We start from the raw sequence: 21,098 nt of genomic DNA on the forward strand, positions 1-21,098 counted from the left end.
AAAATGATAGAGAGAAACTTTAGAGAATGTGATGGGCCTTTTTAGGTGTTCCTCTGTTTTCCATGTGTGCCCTACCTGTGTCAAGTGTGGACATGCTTTCATGGGGAACTGAGCCCTGTGAAGCCCACTGTGTCTGGGGACATCCTATAACAAAGCCATGGAAGAAACCATGTGTCACCATCAGCATACTTAGCTACAGTATTTAATAGATAAAAGCACAGTATTTAGCATGGTATTTAATAGATAAAAGTTTTCATTTGGCTTGCATAAAATGCATACAAGGAGCAAAGACCTCTCTGCTATAAAGAATTTTTAAACTTTCAATTTTACGTCTTTAGGTGGCATAGATTATTTTTCCTTTGCCCCTCACCCCCCCCTTTTTTTTTTTCTCCGTGCTAGATGAATCAAATCTGAATTTTTATCATTAGAGACAGTTCACTGTGCTTTCCCTTGGAGAGAGAAAGTGCATCCAACTTTAAGGCAAATCTGAATTCAGCCATTGAAATGTTTTATATGATGACAGAGAATTTAGTACCCAGTACAGAAGAGGTGACATTATGACCTGCACCGGATCATTTACACAGAGAATGAATATGCATCACATCTCATGGCACTAATTATGTATAATATCATTATTGAAGTAACTGCATATCATAATTAATGAGGCCAAATAGTGAGCATTTCAAGCATAAGAAGCAGTGACAGAATCTTCTGGGTTTTGCACTGTGGATTCTCAATATTTGTATCAAAGCTTCTTAGCTTTGAGTTTGAGACAAATACATATTGTTTTTTCTGCCATTCATAGCGCAGCCTCATACAGACTCATTAAAAATTGTGAAATCCTGCTGTACAAGATGAAAGATAGTCTGTTGTAGATACCAGGATTACCAGAAAATAATTGTGCCATGCTACCTGTTGTAAATTACTGATGCTACCTGTTGTAAATTACTGAAAACAGTACAACTGTATGTGAATTGTCTTCCATGTTGAAATTCATTTCATGTTTTATTTCCCTTTGCTTACCTTGTCATCCTCTTCAATCTTAATTCATTTGAACAGATGCTTTCCTGCTAAGAGGCAGACTGGCCATATGGTTGTCTTTAGCTGTTTTAAATAAAAAAAAAAAAAAAAAAGTGAATTTAGCACATTCCTACCCACCACCTGTAAGTGACTCCTCAGAGCATGGAGATGACATATGTTTACTTCTTGAAGGCAGTGTTTTTCCAACATTTAATCATGGAAATACCATGATCAAAACTAGGGTGTTTAAAATTTACCCATGCTTTGAGGGCCCAGTCCTTCTTTCTTTCACAAGAAAGAAGTTCCTGTAGGACTTCATTCCACAGCGTGGCATGAACGCTTCTGAGGTAGCACTTCATAATGATACTGATCTTTAGCAGAGCTGAAAGAAAATTAAACAGTGTTAAGCTGAGGCAGGGAAGTTTAGGCTGGACATCAGGAAGAGGTTCTTCACTGAGAGGGTGGTTGTACAGTGGTACAGGCTCCCCAGGGACATAGTCACTGCACCAAGCCTGTCTGAATTTAAGAAGTGATTGAACTGTGCACTTAGTCACATGGTCTAAACTTTTGGGTAGACCTGTGCGATGCCAGGAATTGGACTTGATGACCCTTATGGGTCCCTTCCAACTCGGGGTATTCTGTGATTCTGAAGTAAAACCTGTATTTGAAGGCATTGACAAATGCAAAAAACATGACCTTTTGGCTGCCTGAGGAAAATTGCAGTAGATTGGTGATAGATTTTTGATTCCTCAGAAGGGTTGCTTTGTTTAGTCACTGAATTAAGATTTTTATTAAATGAAATGAAGGGAAAATGCAAATTTAGTTGGAGAACGATAATGGACTGTACGTGGGAGTGTGTATTAAACCTTTTAACTAAAGGAAGGAGAGGAGTAGTGCTGCCATATTCCCTCACCTACCTATGAATATACACATCCTACTTTTTCTGCCTATTCTATTGTAAGAATTTAGCTAAATTACTGTTTACATCTCCTCTCTCCAAATGAGAAGGAATATATTTTTGTCTGGTTAAAAGCATGGGAAAAGATCATGAAATCCTAATTTTTGCCTTCATCTCACAGAAGAGCAAAAGAAAGGTATGGGAAAGTAAAGGAAGGGAAAGACTTTCTGTTTTCCCACCTATTCCCAGCTCCTTCTCTTGGTAGTGCATAATTGTTTGTGTGCACAATCCTATCCACACTTACTGTGGAACATAATATTGTATTAACAACTTGTGCAGTTTGAACCTGTGGTCTTTCAGTGTGTGCTTTCTTGATTCAGTGATTGGGTCAGGGTCTCTGCTTTGTGGCTTTGGATTTTCTTTTTGTGACTTTTAAGCTTTTTTTCTGTTTCATTTTGTTGTTTTGTTGTTTTTAAAGCAAGTTTCCAGCTTTGTGACTGCATGGGAAAGGCTGAAAGGTCTGCTGACTGCATCACACCAGTTCAGAAAACCAGGAGACAGAAAATCTGCCCCAAGTATATCACACTTCTAACATCTGGTGTTTTTAGGTCCCATAAATGTTGTATCTAGCTCATGACACACGAACGTATGAAATTGGCAAAGCTTTCTTTACAAATATGATCAGACCTACTTTTATACCTGCTGGCATTTATTTGCAGAATCTGGTATAATAGGTAGTTGTTTTTTTCCCCCCATACGATTTATTTAATACAATTGAGTTTGAACTTGCCGTAATGAGTTTGGAAAATTTAGTGTAGTATAATGAGAAGAGCTACTTACATAAACAGATTTAGTCAAATGCAATTATTGCCATTTATGTCAGAAAATGCAAACTAAGCAATTATAATTTTAATAAAGCTTTTTTTTTTTTTTTTTCCTCCTTGGTTCATAAAACATTCTGAAACTTTCATCTGTTTCTATGCTGAATTAAAATGAAATGCATGGGTCGAGGTGTACTATAAAGTTATAATTACATATGTTGAATCTGTGGCTGCAATAAATTGTATGATTTCTGACATCTCCCACAGTTAATGTTTTTAGTACTCATTTTAGGGGAGGCTGCTTTATTGCTATTTTTCCTAGTGTCCAGATAGAGAAGAGACATTTCCTTTAAAAAAAAAAAAAAAAAAAGAGGGGAAAAAGAGAAAGATTGTCCCTGAATCACACTTTGGTTATTTCACAAAGTGTTAATTTGGTGCCATTATTAGAAGACCACTGTGCCATCATGGCTATGTTATGGACCATCATATTACAGGCCTGATGGAGTTTTAGACAGTTTGGGCTTAATACAATTTTATAATGGAAGGCACTTTGAAAGGTGAGAGGTCAGTAAGTGACTCTGTGCTCAAGGCAATTTCATTTAGAGGGTGTAATTATTCAGTGAGAGTTAATGAATGCCTAATGGAATAAATAGATAAAGTCATGTGACTGCGTGTTGCTAGTGATTGCTTATTAATTTATGAACTTCATCTCTAACTGGAAGCAGAGCCTTGAACTCCAAGTCTGCTAGTAGCTCCAGCAGCCCTTATGTGGGAAGGGCAAATGGAAGCAGCTGGCACCCTTTGGAGCGTGCAGTTGCTGTGGAAAAAGAGAGAACTAGAGAACAAAAATGCATGAAGAGAATGAACTGGCAATGAGGACAGCTTGCAAAAGAAACATCTTCATGATACAAAAGCTAAGAATTTTCCAGAATCTGGTTATGAAGTTATGTTCCAGTTCTGTGTGTCACAGGAGTATTTGTATTCTTGTTTTCACTTACTTCTGGCTTTCACTTTACTTCTGGCATAAAACTTTTGTTTTATGTCTCTGAGCAACATTCAGGCATACCAAAAATTAAAATCTCCTTGGGAGTCTGAGATAAAACTGAGTGTAATGCTGTTTGCAGGTTTCTCAGAATGTCTTTAGAAAATTGGCTTACACAAATAGTGAACTATTTACTAGCAATCAAGACTACAGATTTTGCTGTTGATGCACATACAACTGTTTTGCACTGTTAATATTTCTGTTTTCAGGTGGATGTTGAACATGATCCTCAAACTGCCTATGTTAGACTTCTGATTAATAACACCAACACGCTGCTCTCAAGAAACATTACCGATCTTATCCTCCTGGACAATATCACCGGTCTACATGTTCAAAAAAACAGTGGTAATAAGACAACAGATGGTGTACAGATTTACAGGAAAAGATTCTTGCAAGGTAACAAATTCTGCAGAGAAGTAGCTCTGATTATACATGTGGAAGAGCATCTGTTCAAATCAGGATATTTATTTTTGAAGATGTAAACTCAGTAATTATTAGTTGATATGGGTGAAATACCCCGTAACAAGTTTTGTGCTGCAGTTTAAAATTCTATTAATTCCCATTTTGGCTCCCACCTTTGAACTGCCTCTTCCAGGCATGGAAGTGAGCCCTTGTGCTCTGTAAAAGTCACTGCTGTCAAAATGAAACAGAATCTTTCATGATGGTATTTGTTCATTTTGGATATTTTAAAAAACTGCTGCACAACCAATTGTAATTGAAACGTCATTCTTATTTAGCCAAGCTAAAAAGGTAGAAAGTAAGCAAACACTTTACTGTGTAGTGTCTTTAAAATCACGGCGGATTAACTTCCTCAGGTACACCGGAATTGCAAAAGGCCATGCAAACAGGCAGAATGATTAAACCAAAAGAAGGCAGCTCTGCCCTGTATCCATTTTCTACAGACTTGAGCAAATTATAAAATTGAAGCAAGTAGTAGACCAAAAAGACTGTTCCAGTCTTGGAGTTGGTGTGTTTCTTAGATAGCAGTTGGACATTCATAAACATTTGTCTTTCTTGATTTCTTAATCTCCCCTTTCCTAAGCACATGTGCAAGAGGTAGAAGATGTCCATAGAAAAATAATAAATTGCTTTTTAGGATTATGATTATTCGTGTGGGGGATGTGCTGTGTTGGAAGAGCTCCAGAGCTGTCCCAGGTCTTCCTCAGAGAACTTTGAGAAATTTTCCTGGGATAAAGTAAATTTATCCATATTCTTCTTCTCTGTACAGGCTCTGGCTGCCTTCCCTACTGAGGAGCTTACTGCAGCTAGACTCCTAAGAGAGCACTTTTGCTGGTGAGGAAGCACAGTCTAAAGGGGAGCCTAAAAAGCTCCTCAGATGTTTTATTCATATTGGACTTGCTTTTCATATTTTGCAAACATCTGTAACTGCAGATGAGCTCAGCTGGGTGCTCAACTCTTCGGTCTTCTTGTGTTAAAAAAAAAAAGTGCAACTCTGCTGGGTTATTTTCGAGACAGTGTATCTACTGTTTTATTTAAGAAAATGCAGACACAATTCCTTAAGAGGCCAATATTGTATGGGTAAATGTACCTCATCTACACACTTTTTTCCTCTCTTTTAACAGTTGGAGAATACTTTGCAATCAACTACACTGCACTTCTTGATGCAAAGGAAACATGGAATGGCAGGGTCTTGACATTGCCTGCAAAGTTAACTTTCAGGAGTTCATCACAGGTATTTCCTGTACAAGTCTTGAAAGCAGTTCTTGTTCAGAGGGCTGGAGCACCTTTCCTGTGAAGAAATTCTGAGACAGCTGAGGATGTTCATCCTGGAGAAGAGGCTCCAGGGAGACCTCGCTGCGGCCTTTCAGTTCCTAAATGGGTCTTATAAACAGTGTGGTGAGGGACTCTACTCGGGTAGATAATGATAGGACAAGGGAGAATGGTCTTAAACTGAAAAAGGATACATTAGATTAGACATTAGGAAGAAATTCTTCACTGTAAGGGTAGTGAGGCACTGGAACAGGTTGCCCAGAGAAACTGTGGATGCCCCATCCCTAGAGCTGGATGGCCAACCTGATCTAGTGGGTGGAAGCCCTGCCTATGGCAGGGGGGTTGGAGTTAGATGGTCTTTAAGGTCTCTTCCAACCTAAGCTATTCTGTGATTCTATGGTTGTCTGCCTAAGCTACGAGACCTGTGATGAGGCCTGCATGTACTGCAATGAAGTCCTTAGACTCCCTGGTTACCATGATTTTTTTTAATACATGAATTATTTTTCAAAGGTTAGGAATCATTAGGCCTCCTTAAATAGGTAAAGGATGTTTGTGTGTTGTCCTGTAGCATTTCTTTCTACTTTTTGTATTTCTTTCCAGTTTATCTGTGTATCCTTAAAATAACAGTATCCCACCTCCTTATGTGTGTTTTCCTATAGTCTGTGAGAGGTTGCAGTTTTGACATGTTTTTATTAAAAAAAAATATTATTGTAATCAAAACCACTGTTTAAATATGAGAGTTTTGAGGACCTTGAAGAGATTTTTGAGAGAAGCTGGGTAATCTCAATCTTTGGTGATTTTTTTGGTGACTCAGTTGCACCAGGCTCCAAGAGAACTGATCACGGATTTAACAATGCTGGAGTCAACCTAAGTAGAAAGCAGGACTAATGACACAAGAAGAATGGTTTCTTCCAAAGTGACTTATTCCTCATTCATAAATTTGTTTTGATATTTTCCTCATCATTTTCTTAAGTGCATGTAGTTAGACCTTGCATATATTTTTTCATTTCCAGCTGATGTATCTCACTTGTTTTAGAGGAAAAAATGATCAATGTGCATGAGGGTATACTACAGAGACAGAGAGCAAGACTTCAAAACCAAGAAATGATAAGAGGAGAGGATACAGATGGATGTTTAGCAGAATTGATAGACATTGAGCTGCAAACTTTGATCCCTGCAAGACATATGCAATGATTTTGACTCATGTTCTGTACACTTTCAGTCAACACAGAGTTTAAAATGCAGAAAAAGTGTGAATCTGTGAGCACTGAATAAGCCCGTGCTTGGTTAGAAGGGGAGTATATCCTACAGAGCACTTTTACCACTACGTTTAGCTATCAGATTTTATTCAGCTTTACTTAGTGAAAAGTATAGCTTTTCTTCTGAGGAGAAGCTTTTGTAGAGACTCTGGGCTGTTTGCCAGTGTTATAAATTGGATTCTGCTCATTTTTTAATGCTTGTAATATTTTTATATTTCTCTCAGAATAAAACACATCTCGTATCGTTGATGGCATCATTCACCATAACTGAAGAAGAAAAGACCAAGGTAAATGCTATGACTTGGCATTACACTGTCTCAAACTCACTGACTTAAACTCATGGATAATCTAACCTAAATCGTAGGGGGCTAAGAATGTAGTTAGGTACTTAAATTTCATCTGGCTATTAATCATAGACAAGTTCTGCCATCTCCAATTATAAGGGGAAGAAAACAGGAGTCAAGACAGTGGGATTTTGTTATCCTAAAGCAGCAATATTTACATTTATATGTAGCAGCAATATACACATTATATGTGTATATGTGTAGCTTTTTTTTTTTTTTTTTTTTTTTTTTCTGAAGCATTGTCCAGCCACAGAGAACTGTAATGAGGAATTTGCTCATGTGCTCTTGGGAATAGCTACCACAAGAAAGCTATTTGCCTTTCAAAAAGTGTGGAGTTATCCTCCACCTATCGAGAAAATGTTTCATACTGAGACAAGTGAGATGTATTGTATTTGTCCATAGTGTCAGGTGTTATAAATGATCTCCATCTTAAATTTTATTTATTTGAAAGTGTTCATGATTGTGGTGAACGGTGAACAACCAATATGCTTGTGACTAAGTGGATTCTAAATGTTGACTAGGGGCTAGAAAAATGAAGAATTACTTACACAGCCATGGCAGTACCATGCTAAGCTGGTCCTGTGAATTTACATGTGGTTTAATTGCACACTTGTTGTTGTGCTGTTCTTTAAAATTTTTCATACCCTGTGCATTTTCTCTTCTGTGTTGCTGGAAGAAAGTGCTTGGTTGCCTATGACAAGATAAATGAAAAAATATGGGTTATGAAAAATGTGGGTTACAAAAAAATACAAGCATAGCTTATCTGTTGGCCCGTGCCAGATGTCTTCCCACAGTGCTTCAGGGGCTGTGAATACTGCATGCCTCTGCCTTTGGCTAAGTGGTTTCAATGCTGAGTAGGAAGCTGTAGTGAAAGCAAAACACATTTCTCCTGTCTAGCCATATTGCATGGGATTTGTGATAATAATTACGTTGACCTCATTTTTGCCAGAATTGTTTCCCTCAGCATCCTTTAAATCAGTGGGAGCGCAGCAACTTTTGAAAGAAAATCAGGCCTTTAATGCTTCTTCACCTCACACTATTAAGATGGCTTAAGAAGTTAGCTTTACATATGGGTTTTGAGGCTCATTGATGTGTCAGTGGTTTGGAGGTCAGCCTGCAGTGCCAAACTGGTCCTATGCCATGGTTTGTATGGGGTCTCTGATTCCCCACACCGCAGCATCCACTGTGATGCTTTCAGGCATTATAGCCCATTAGGCTGTATCCAAGGAAATGGGGTGTTCCTCCAAAACTCATTTTACTGTCTTATAAAAGCATAGATAATTCCCTATCCAAGAACTTTTTTCCATAAGCAGGCAGTAAAAGGATCAAATTCTGCTGTTAAATTAGAATAAATATTTTCTACATTGCAGACTGCATTTGATTGTTGCTTCCTGTGCCGAATTCTGTTTGTTCTATGGAATGCTCCCAGCTTTCTGCTTTATGAGATGACCAAGCCCTGCTTGCAAGCGGCATGTTAATTATTTACACTTTCTAGCCCCAGCAGAGTGATTATTTTGTGGTGAAACATTATACTAGTAGCTGTGCTATATTTTTCATGCAGACATCTCAAAGAACTAAACAAACATTAAATTAACTTTTGCTACATGGAGCATGAAGTAAAAATTAATTTTTAATGCCATTCCATTTAAAGATTAAATTAAGACCTAAAGTGAAAGGCCTACAAAGATATTAGTTGAAGTGTAGTTCCAGTGCTCCTGCTATTTTCTGACTCTGTCTCATGGAGAAACTGCAATGATACACACAAATTAGGGAGTTTTATCGTCAGTTATCTGTTTATTCTGAACTCCTATTAGTGCTTTATCCCAGTGTTGTTTACTGAGTTTTATTGAATCAAGAAATGGCCATTAATTTCAGGAAGCCAACATCAGACTGATTTTTCAGAGGCTCTGGGCAATGTCAAATGCCATTAATTTCAACGAGATTTTGGAGAGATTGGCAACACAGGCTCTTAAGTACAGTCTTCCCAAAAGTCACAGCAACTACAGTTCAATCCATGAGAGATCTGTTGTTGGAATTTACCGAGGCATTTGAACTAGGTGGGCATAAGGGCATGCAGACTTCAAAATCTATAGGAAATAGACACTATTAATAAATAAAAATTACTAATTGTAATTTAATGCTGAGTAACCCTGAAGTTTTATAAAGCCATTTAAAAGTAATTTACTGTGTTGGTTACAGCTGTGATCTTTAAGTCTGATCTTTGTATATATAGGAAAATTAATTTAAATAATATGGTCTTTTCATTTCAGATTTCATACAGCCATGCCATCCATGCTTCAGGATTCTTCATTGCTTTTTTCATTTCCTTTGGATTGACATGTGCTGTTTTTTTCATTCTTTACCAAACCAAAGTATTAAAATGGAATTTCCATAGTAAAAACCAGGTGAGTCGTACTATCTGTAACAGTACTTTATATAATTTTGTTATTGATCATCTCTGATGATATAACATGCAAACTAATATGGATTTCCTAAAGTGTTTTTGAAGCTAAATAAAAGGCAACAAGTGCTGGATTGAATTCACTGGTACTATAATCTCTACAACCCCAAATCTTTAGCACAATCAGATTTAGAAGTGATGTAAGAATAGTCTGATCAAAAGAACTGCTGTCAATAACTGGTTGTTAAGCTTCACAGGGGAGCGATACTACCCATTGGCTTTGCATTTGTTTTCATCTTCTTCCTTGTCCTTATCTCTCCTTTTGCTCCCGGTATGAGAGGCAGAATAACTCTGGGTAGACCACTCACCTTGAATGCAGAATACATGAGTCCAAATTGTATTTCTGATTATCAGGAACAGGGGTTTGAAGCTGGGTCTCGTAGATCTTTGGATTTACCTTGGTCTCTTGAGTGATTAAGCAAAGCAGTTGGGTTTGGGGATGGAGCATTTACAGTGCTCTTTATCCAGATCATTCCAGTTCTTAGAAAGTATTTCAGTACATACAGGGTCAGAGAGAGAAAATACAGTCTGATGAATATCCATCAGATTGGCCCAAGCTCCAGTCCTTGCTTTTTAAAATTATTTTGCGATTTATATGAAGTGGAACAACTTCAGTGGGAGGGAGATAGAGACCTCGGTTGCTATTACAGTGATGAGAACAATCTCCTAAGAAAGGGGGTGTTAAAGGTTTGAAACCTTCCTCTGCTCAGGTGGTGGTAGATCTCCTACTGGGTTGCCAGGTCAAGCAGTCAGTGTCACTCTGTCTATTGCAATTTCTCTTGGGCGTGGTCTGAGAATGTTGGTTTAGGATGGAAGTGGTGATACAGGTGAGAGACATATCATTTGAGATTCCCTCTGGGGCTGTTGGATAGTATAAACTGTGCTGGCTGGTGCTGTCAAACTGAGACAATTAAGACTGACAGAAATTTAAGTGGTAGCTGTGTTCTCACTCTACTTTTGGATTTCAGTTTGGTTTCTTTTTCTTCAGTGGTCTGATTTTTTCAAACGCCCAGAAAGCTTTAATTTGTAATCTATAATGAAAGTGTCTGTTTAAAGGTTTCAGAAAAATTCCACAGTAATTTTAAAGATTTGGTTGAAGCATTTCTGTAGGCACATTTATGTGGCTGCCTGGAGAGCACTTTGGGGTTTTATTCTTCCTATGCCAACCGACTTCAAAACAAAGAAACCCATTAGATGTGTTTCTCAGGGACACTGCTGTGCTGTGGCATGTGTGGAGGCAGTCCAGGGAGGGCAATGCACTTGTAGTGCTCTGCTCTTCTGCATAGCATTTGGAGTGCTCTTGCATAGAGGACAAATGTATTGAGAAGCATGTACTCAGAAGTAGCACTCTGCTTGGAGACCTCAGCTTCCACATATTGCTCTGCTTGAGGCAGGCAATCTGGGAAGAGTTGTAGAGGGGCATAGCACATTTCAGAGGCTTGGGTGGTCTTGCTGGAAATAATTTGTTTCAGGACTAGATGTGTACAGTTTGCTTTATGCAACTATGAGTATTGGTTTCCTATCTCTAGGTAAAAATGCTGTGTCAGATGTAACTTCACAATGTTTGATAGATTTGAAGACAGTGCATGTGCTAAGTCATCTGTATATGCTCTACTGAAGCAGCAAAAAGTGAGGGAAAAAGGTGTATTTTCTTTGTGATTTAAATTCTGTGAACAACTTATTTTATCTTTTCTACAGTTTCTGACAAATGACAAAAGAAGGTTTTATTGTGTTTTTGTTGTTGTTTTTAATAGATTTGCAGTAATTTTTTTATCTAATGATAGGTGAATTTGTCTCATTATGCAGAAGAGATCTAGTCACAGGCCAGTGGATGGACCAGATGGGCTCAGAAGGCACTTCCAGCCTGACACTCTGGTTGAGAATTACTACATTAACAATTTTTATTTCTTTTAGGCCTGAAGAAATAATCCCTTCCCATTTAAAAGGCTGCTTTTTATAACATTGTTATTAAAAAAAAAAAAAAAAACACACCAATTCAGTCCTAGCACGAGCTACTTACAGCAATTTTTTGTATAGTGATTTTCTTAGCCCATCTCAAGGAAGTCTCACCGACCTGTGAACTGTCTAGTAGTATAATTTTGCCATATGTAATGTGTATACCATAGAAATTTCTTTAAAATTTTACTAGAAAGTTTATAGTAGAAAATAACCTCCTCGGAAGGCTTTTGCAAGCCTACTAATGTCAATGTAAAGTCTGCTATCTTTTGCATTAATTTCTTCATTTGTACTCCTGATCAGTTATATAGAAAAAAGTAAAAAAAAGTTCAGCCTGAGACAAAAGTATTACACTTGATCCTAAATATGTACATGTATTTGAACTACACAATTGCTCTATTCCATTTCCAGCTGTACAATGTGATGATAAGTGGGAGTCTTTCTGGTAACTCATGATTACCTGCAATAAAATGACATCAGCTTCACTGTATTTTTTTTTTTTTATAATCCGAAGCTTAATTTTTTCTTCCTTTTTTTAGGAGATACAACATGAACACAGTCAAAATCACAAACTGGAGCATTCTCAGTTCAGTTCAGGTGATCTCTTTAGTGAAGATGTAATTATGAATGACCAAGTCATTGATATACTGACATTTGAAGAATCAAAGAATATGCTTCAGGCTTTAGAAGAGTAAGAATTCCTGCTGTTACATCACATTAATCACATTTACCATCATCTAAATCTTTCAATATGTTTTGACTATCTACCCTTTAATTGTTATTTTTGTAGTGTCTATTTGCACGTATGACTGTTTCCTTAGGTTTTTGAAATGTATTGATAGCCATCTGTGGGAACTGAAAATTGTCATAATTTACATTGCTTCACTTATAGAAGTCACAGCTCTAGATAGGCCTGAGGCATGCAAGTTTTCCAATTCAAATGAACATCTGTTTTTGCTTCCCTGTGGTTCATTAAGTGAGGAAAAACTTCTGTGTAAAAGAAGATGTTGAAAGGGTATATTCTATTGCTGAACACAGTTCTGCTTTCAGAACTGTGGCTTTTATCCTAGCACACCCCTTCTGGGTGCTGGCATTTCTGTGTAGCAGTGTATTTTGGAAACACCTGGATCAGAGTCTAAGGAGTGACAGTTTGTAGGGCTAACAGAAAGATACCATATAGATTGGATCAGCAGGACCACTGGGTAGAGCGGAGAAACTCTCCTGGTTTTGTAGAAAGGCCAGTCAGGGTTGTTAGACAGAAACATGCAGCTAATAAAGGGCATCTGTTCTTCAGCAGAACTGGAAAAAAAGGTGTGATGTGAGGACAGAGATTTTGTTTGTTCAGTCTTATAGTTAGCTCCTGGCAAGTCAGGTTACAAGTCAGGTTATGCAACTATAAAATCTGCAGAAGCCAAAAAGGAAAAGTTAAGGGATCATGGAAGTAATTTTCTTTTGTTAAAAGGTAACTAACAGCATTATTATTTCCTGCATTTCATTAGGATGCTTATCTCTGTGAATTGCACATTGGTCTTTGCTTTTATAACTGTACAGCAGTGCAGGTTTTTAAGACTTATCCTAGAAATTGTTATGTGAATGTTAAAAAGAAGAGGATCAAACATTTTTTTTAAACCTCATTTCAGTATTATTTTATATTAGAGATAGTGAATATCTTGCAAGTTTAACAAAAATACTGGACTGTTTTGAGATACATTGTAGTTTAGAAAGGTAAATGTTCTTGCAAACCCTTGGGAAGGATTATTTGAATAACTGGATTATTCATATAGCTAAACCCTTAAAATGGGATTCATTTCTTAGTTTGAGTATATGTCCTGGGGCTGTGGTTTTTTAATATTCTTATGCAGTTAATGCAAACGCTTCTCTTGTTTCTGCTCCTTTCCCCACAGTTTCTGTTTTCTCCCTTCCATATCCTTTTGTTCATCTTTTTATTTTTTTAATCAAAGCACTTCATTTATCTGCTTCCCATTCCAACACTTTCCTTTAGATAACAGTTTGGAATTTTGTAACTGATTTAACTGATTTTCCATTGTAATAAAGGAAGTCATTTTAGAATGCAAGTGGAATTAATGTACAGCCAATGCTTGTTATGTGATTGGAGTACTTGCAGGAAGTCCTTGCAACTGTATGGAGTCAGGTCTGACCCCAAAACAGGCACTTGTTTGAAGCATTCCTCATTGAAGGCAGCAAAGGTATCCAGTAGGATATAAGTTACAAAGTCACTTATGCAAAATTGAAGATACTGCCTCAAAAATGGCCTCAAAACTGCTTGAGTTGGCAGTTCTCCTGAAAGCAGAAATGCAGAGATTGTCTTGTCTCTTTGAATGTTCAAGAAAATAAAAGGATTTTCTCAGCTATAGTATAAAATATTAGATAAAAAAGCTGGTGTGGTCTGAAATAGCTGGAATGGAAAGGAATGCTTTCATCTCATTACAGCATCCATCCTACGTGAATAACTGTAGATATGCTCACTAGACCCATTTTGGGGATTTATCTGTCTTATGGCACCTGGATTCATCTGTGTCTCTTTTGGGAAAATACAGCTTATCAACAACTGAAAAGTCATCAGTAAAGATTAGAGCATACTGTGATTTTATCATGTAGTGGGCTGTGACTGTAAAACACTACAGTGGCCATCAGCTTATTTTAAGCATTGTGTACGGTCTCCACTGAAACCACTATTCCACATTATTGGATTGAAGAGCACCTGTATTTCTGTTGAATATTTTTGTCCAATTTAAAATCAATGTAAATAGTTAAAAGGCTAGGAACTTGCTCAGGATTTCACTGATCATAGGAAGCAGAAAGAGCTTGTAGGATTTTTCAGTGTGGTTTTATATTCTGCATGTGGGAGACAAGATCTTTTTGTAGAAGAATTCTCCTCTGGTAGACATTCTGGTGGACTGTTGATTTAGTGCAGATGTCCAACTTTTTGCTCAAAATCTTTGCATTTGAGTTATCAGTCTCTTTGTGTAACTAACTATCTCTGATCATTTCAAAATTTGGTGGTTAGGCAAGTAAGAATGTCTGAAAGTGTCTTATTTAGAGAAATGAAATCACTCCCTTAAGCCTCTTCTCCATCAGGAATGAGAGACAGAAAAATCAGCATCAGTGTTGACAGCGGGTGAAACAAATTTACTCCATTTTGGGCAAGTTGCTTTTTTCAAGAGAAAACTTTGATAGTGTTCAATTTGTTCATGCTTTTGTAAGGAGGCAAAGCATCACAGCAAATAAATGCTTGTTAGCAGTTGCTAATCTTCTTCAGCTTTTGAGTTATCTTTTGATTTTTCTGGGATGAGAATGATAGATGGACCACAAAAACATCCAGAATTGCTCTCCTTTAAAAGAGGATTGAAAGGGTTATAGATGTTTCTGTGAAGGGCTCAGATCAGCCTCTGTTAGGGATTAGGAAGTAGCCATTGATATTTACATTATTCTAAATCTTCTTTCACGTATCTTTTTTCTGTATTTTTTTTCATGTATTTTGTTTCTGGTTCATTTACTACTAGTAGATGACACACAGATGAACTGACCATTCATTGGCACTCATGGGTATTAAATTACTGCATGCCTGTTCCTCTCTTCTCTTACTGCTGGCACAGTTTATGTGGCCGAATGAGGATCTCTGTGATGGAAAGTTCTACACTAACTTATCCTGAGTTCCCATTTTTACTCAGTGGTGAAAAAGAGCACTTCTAGAGTATAACTCCTCTTAACCTAAAGTAGACATCTAGAAATTAGTCATATGAATGCTGTGCCCACTGATTCTAAAACCTGGAGCCTGGGCTGATTAACCCAGATATAGGAGTCTGGAGGTAAGTGAGACAAATCCATGTCTTGCAGGGTGGTGGGTCTAAAAGGCTACAGCATTAACTTAATGCCTATATTAGGTATTTGTAATATTGTTCCTGCATTTTTCAACAGCTAGAATATAAACCTTGTTTTATATCTCACTGTAAGCACTCTTTTATGATACTAAGCCCAGGATGCTTCCCTGTCTCTTAATTTTTGTTCCATATTCTTTACATAAGCTGGGGAAGACAGTCCTTTAGTTTCAGATCTATATTCCTTAAAGGTTTTCATCTTAGTCTTTTAATATATAAACTGTTGTACATTATCCAGGCTTTTAGCAGATTCAAAAGACAAAGATAAAATACTGTACCATTGCCTTAGGGGCTTCTCTGACAACAATCTGTGCTAAAAACAGAATAGAATAATCCTTATTTTTACTGAATTATCTGTTTTAAGGATAGTGCTTTGCAAAACATAATGGCAAAAGAAAGAACGTGCATTTCTAACTTATTAATGGATAATTGCAGTCAATTAGAATGGACTCTGTGCTGGAATGAAATGTTACAGTTTTACTGATTCTGTGGTCACAGAATCACTTTTTCAGCAACATTGCATTATTTATTTATTTATTTGCATTCAGTGTTACCCAGCAGAATGGTTGGGAGTTCTGTAAGGAACAAAGGGATGAGGATTGATTTGTCGTGCAGGGGTGGCAATATAATAAGAACTGAGCTTGTATTTTGAACACGGTGTTTTCATGTCACGTGTACACTGAATATGAATTTCAGCATCATAATCCTGCATTATTTTTTTTTTTATTTAGGGAGGCAAAAGTGTATGGGCTTTTGTTAGAGATGGGTTGATACTTCAGGTATTTGAACCAACAAAATCTTGCTTATATTTTCATTCAGCAAGTATATTCTAGTTTGATAATTCCTTCAGTGTAGCTGTGTGTCATTTTCTCTGCATGGTGAACATACAAACTTGCCAACGTAACTGATACATTCTTTTTGAATTACACTGTGATAGTAAACCAGTGTAATCATTCTGACGTTTTGTTCCATTGTCAAGACACAAATGAAAAAAATACTCAGAAAAGTAAGAGCCACAGAATTTTTTTGTCCTCTTTATGGCATGAAGCTAGGTTAATAGTTAATGTATTTTAAGAAGCGACAGCACCAAATTGTTTAGCAAATACATTAGGAGCATGTGTTCAATATTTATGGACAGGGACATCTTTGGAGTGTAGACAGTATGCAATGTCAGGAGAATTGGCTAGAGAACAAAACATACTTTTAATATTTCATAAGAAAGCTTCTTAGTTACTTCTTTTGTGAGTTTAGTCTTAGTAAGTCATATCCTTGATGCACATTATGCAGCAAAATAGTTTGGCTTCTATTCTCAGTAGGTTCCTTACTGTGTATATTCCTTAATATTGGCCCATTGGCAATGTATGCTAATGAGAAGAAGCTATATGATTTGAATATTTAACATAAGCACTAGATGCAAATGTTGCAAGCACTAGAAGTACATGTTGCAAAATGTTGTAGGTCTCTTTTACTGTGTATCTGGAACAGAATGTGAAGATAGCTGAGCAGTTTGGCTTTGTGTCTGATGTGATGAAGTCTGACCATGCTCATAGTATTAGAAGGTACAGCTATTTTAAAGTCAACTTTATTTCTTTAAATGACTTTCCACTGCTACAGCTTTTCTTTTTCATCTTCATTTTGTACAACTCAGCTTACTTGAATTTTGCAAAGCTCTAGCTGAATTTCTGGCTGAACTTGAACCTCATTGCTGATACACAATAAACTCTGCCAATTATTTTGGCAGATCACTAAGTAATATGGATTCACTGAAGCTTATTTTTTTCTGATGGTAGAGGGCATCAAGGCCAATGTACTAGAGAACAAGATCAAAATGTTTCCAGGGATCCTTGACAGAAAAGTCAAAAACAATTTACTACCATATTAGAAGTTCACCTTTTCTTTCTAAATGTAAATGTTTTGCCATACATCTTGGTTTAATTTGCTATGGAGTCAGTGTGTTTTGTTGTTTGTTTTTTAAACCTGAATTCAAATGAAAGGTAAGAAGAAAAAGATCACATTGTCATAGCAGCTAGACCTGAATATTCCTCCATAGAAAATGGTGACAAATAATTACATTGATAATGCAAAAAATGGAGATGCTAAATTTCTGTGCTTCATAACTTTTAAAATGTATAACAGAAATTTTAGAATTTTTGGAGGGAGCTCTATTTTTGTGTAATGTGTACAATGCAGGAATATAAAAATAAATAATAATCACGTTGATGTAACAGTAAGATAAAGCACCTACACATGGAATGAACCCCAGAACATGCATTTGTAGTTCTGTGTTATAAGTGCTGTTATAAACTTGAAAAATGCATAAAGTATCTTTTTTTTTTTTTTTTTTCCCCCATCAGAGAAACACAAATGCTTGATAGGTAACAGGAAGTAGCTCATAAGGTAGAGGAAGCAAAGAAAGAATTTAAGAATTGAAATACCTCTGGTCTCTTGCTGTGGCAACTTGAAAGAATTTGATGATGAAACTGCTGCCAAATCTGGTACTTACATGTTCAGCAATTTTTCATGAGTCAGTTTTCTCTGAAGAAGAAACAGTGATCTCTCAGCTCAACTTATCATCTTTTTAAATTTTCCTTAAATCTGTATCTATCTACCATGACAATCCTATTTCTGTGTTTGTCAGCATGTAGTCTTTTTTAGGAAAGCTAAACTTAATCCATGACTCATCCATGGGAATATATCCTTAGATAACAGTCATGTCCTTTTCTTAACTATTAGATTTATTTACGAGATGTCTTGTGTTCTCTGTAGGCTCACATTTCAGGTGCTGAGTTTATGCTTAGTTGTGTAAAGTGTAATAGGACTGATGGATGAACTCTCCCAGTTCAAAGCTGGCTGCAGGCCATTACAGCTACTGGTGTAGCACAAAGCATCTTCTGATGTCTTCTGATGCAGATGGGCAAGGCAATACACCCTGCTCCAGCACGGGAGGGCTGAAGATTTGGCTCTGGGCATTTGGTAGCTGTTGGTGGCCATTAAGACCTCATGTCTTTAGATCTGCCTCTACTGCAGCGCAGTTTTAGTTTCTCACAGAGATTTTTACCTCATCATGGTGCAGCGTGGGTAAGATGCCCACTCCAGAGTGTTTGCGGTCTCTTTTGTGACTCGACACAGCTGGAGAGCATGAGCAGAGGGAGGAAGAAGGGAAGGGAGAGGCTGAAAGGAGCAAGCTATGCCACCACAAATGGGCCACATCAATACAGCAATTTTATGTTCACTGAAATGAATGAAATAATAGTGTCAGTAGTTGATCGGTGTTTGTTGTTATGCAATTTCCTGTGGTGTTTAAAGCACAAGAGGGTCACCAGGAGATTAATTTTTGTTCTCCTCTTTCTTTCTGTTTTAGAACCAGGATTCTGTAAAATATTAGCATTGCTATGCTTCATAGTCTGACTCTAGGGGGTTGGAAATCTCAAGTATAGTCACGAGCTTTTATAATAAAACCATTCCCCTGTTTAAAAAAAACAAAACAACACAACACAACTTACTGTATTATTAATCCATCAACAAATGGATGATTTAGGAAACAAACCACATCTGCAGCTGAATACCTTTGATGCCCATTATACTGGAACTGGCTTTTTCTGCTTACAGTTACTAAAGCCAGCACTGGAAGATGCTGTTTGAAGTCACAGCTGTGTGATTTTCCTGTCTGACCCCAGAGGGGTTTCTCCCTGTCCATGTTCACTTCTGTGAAGCGTAACAAGGCAACATGGACCACAACACTTCTTTCTTGTCCCCCTCTTCGCTTTCATGCCACAGCTTGCCCTCTGACATTGTGCCTGCAGGTGCGGTGCCACGTGCAGGCCTCAGAGGGTGCCCTCTAGCTGGAGGGGCTTTGTTTCCCCAATGCCTTCCTCTTCCCAGCAGGAGCTGATGGGGCCATCAGGCCATGGTGCCCCAGCTCACGGCTGCAGTGATGTGTGCAGCATGGTGGAGCCACAAGCCATCTACAAATGGCTTTAAATCGCATGCTCTTTGGGAACACCACGTACCATGAAGGGAAGCCTTTACAGAAACCACCATCACAGGGCTCCAGTCTCCTCAGGATGCTGTTGTACTCAATTAGTAACATACTACCACTTGCAGATGAGAGATGAGTTTTCAAAAAGTGAAGGAGTTGTTTTGGTGAAAAATACCACTGAAGGGAAAATCGCTTGATGATTCTTTTCCCTTTACAGTTCAGAAAATTATGTCACAGTAGTTTCTTACCTTCATGAGCTCTTCAGACATTTAAAAATGTGTCCAAAAGGACTTAATTCATTTTAGGACTGTGCCATTCAGCAGCTATTAATTCTCCTGTTTTAAAATTCCCTCTCAGGTACTCTAATTTGGGTACTAAAACTTAGACGTAATTATTTTGTAGTGAGTTAAAACTTTTCCTTTATTTGTTTGTTTTTGTTTTAATTAACTATTCTTGTTTCTTCTCTGACTCTAGTTGATTTCCTGTATTCTTTCATTAGGTCTGTGGAAGACATCAGATGTTCAGACACTCTCTCTGCTTCTCTGTTTGGCATCTGGGATTCTCACCTCCCAGATCTTCTCTGACAGATCTTTAAACACTCTTCTTCTTCAAGTGAGTGAAAAGTCTTTACACTTGCTGTTCGCAGCTTCATTTTCTATGTCTGTTTGCTTCTCATTTCCACTCCTCTTTTGTATTATGTACCTGCTGTCCTGTCCTTATCCTTTCTCTGCATGCTTTGCCCAAAAGAAGCTTTGATCTGTTTCATCAATAGATTGCCATCTGCTAACTGTACTTTGTTGGCTTTCATGTTACTATTATGTTGAATATGCTTAGGAAGAGATACAGGAACTTTTAAGCATGAATTGCTGTAACAGGAAGAGTGCAGATCATTTAAAGCAACTTATTAAATCTACCTTGGTCTCGGGATGCACAGTGTCAGGTTATGATTTTTTTTTTCTATGAGTCACTATTGCACATTTAATCTGGATGATTGTAAGCATTGTTCTGCTGGGAAACTTGTGTCTGAAAACATTTGTTTTATTGTATGTAGAAGATTCCTGTTTTTTACTGGCTGTTAGTGTCAAAAGTTGAAAGAAGTAGGTCAAAGACTGCATGGTGTCTTAGACTCCAAGACTATATTGATGCAGCTTGCTAAGGATCAGGGCTGCCCTCAATACTCGACACACATCTCATTTGGTGTGAGAGTTTGAGGTAAGGTGCACATGTGGTACGTTTTCCTTCAGCCTGCTGTGGAGGAGGCAAACCAGAAGCAGAGCACATCACTTGTAAGGTAGATTCCAAGTTTTTATAGACACAGCCTTTCTTCAGCTTCCACTGAAAAAAAAACTGCTGTATGCCAGGATGTGACATAGGAGAAGTGTGGTTTCTAATTACTTTTTTTTCTGTGTTATTAACCTTGGATTGGTGGAACTGCTCATGTGCTTCCTCTGCTTCGTTTTCTTCTTCACAGATTTGCTGCCAGGGAAATGAAGGGTGAGAATTACAGATTAAATACACCCATGATTTTAAAAGCCTCATCACACTCTTGATGACAGGCAAGTGCCAGGTGCCCAGGTACCTATTGCTCGTTCTGCTTTTGGCATCATGATCTTGAGGAACAGAATTACTTGGGCACCATAGTTCTTTCTGTAGACAGAAAGGATCATGGAAATCTTGCTTGGAATGAA

The 21,098-nt window shown here is 37.6% G+C and overlaps 1 protein-coding gene across 4 annotated transcripts in view; it reads left to right on the plus strand.

Moving 5' to 3' along the window:
- The window catches only part of EVC2 (EvC ciliary complex subunit 2), a 69,229-nt gene that overhangs the window by 10,833 nt on the left and 37,298 nt on the right, over window positions 1–21,098 (plus strand). For all 4 annotated transcript variants that reach the window (XM_068679894.1, XM_068679895.1, XM_068679892.1 and 1 more), the window contains exons 5-9: window positions 3,991–4,177; window positions 5,365–5,474; window positions 6,996–7,058; window positions 9,386–9,520; window positions 12,072–12,223. In XM_068679894.1, the coding sequence (XP_068535995.1) occupies window positions 3,991–4,177; window positions 5,365–5,474; window positions 6,996–7,058; window positions 9,386–9,520; window positions 12,072–12,223 (647 nt within the window). The remainder of the gene's footprint in view (window positions 1–3,990; window positions 4,178–5,364; window positions 5,475–6,995; window positions 7,059–9,385; window positions 9,521–12,071; window positions 12,224–21,098) is intronic.

Source organism: Anas acuta, chromosome 4 (assembly GCF_963932015.1).
Source record: "Anas acuta chromosome 4, bAnaAcu1.1, whole genome shotgun sequence".
Classification (NCBI taxonomy): Eukaryota; Metazoa; Chordata; class Aves; order Anseriformes; family Anatidae; genus Anas; species Anas acuta.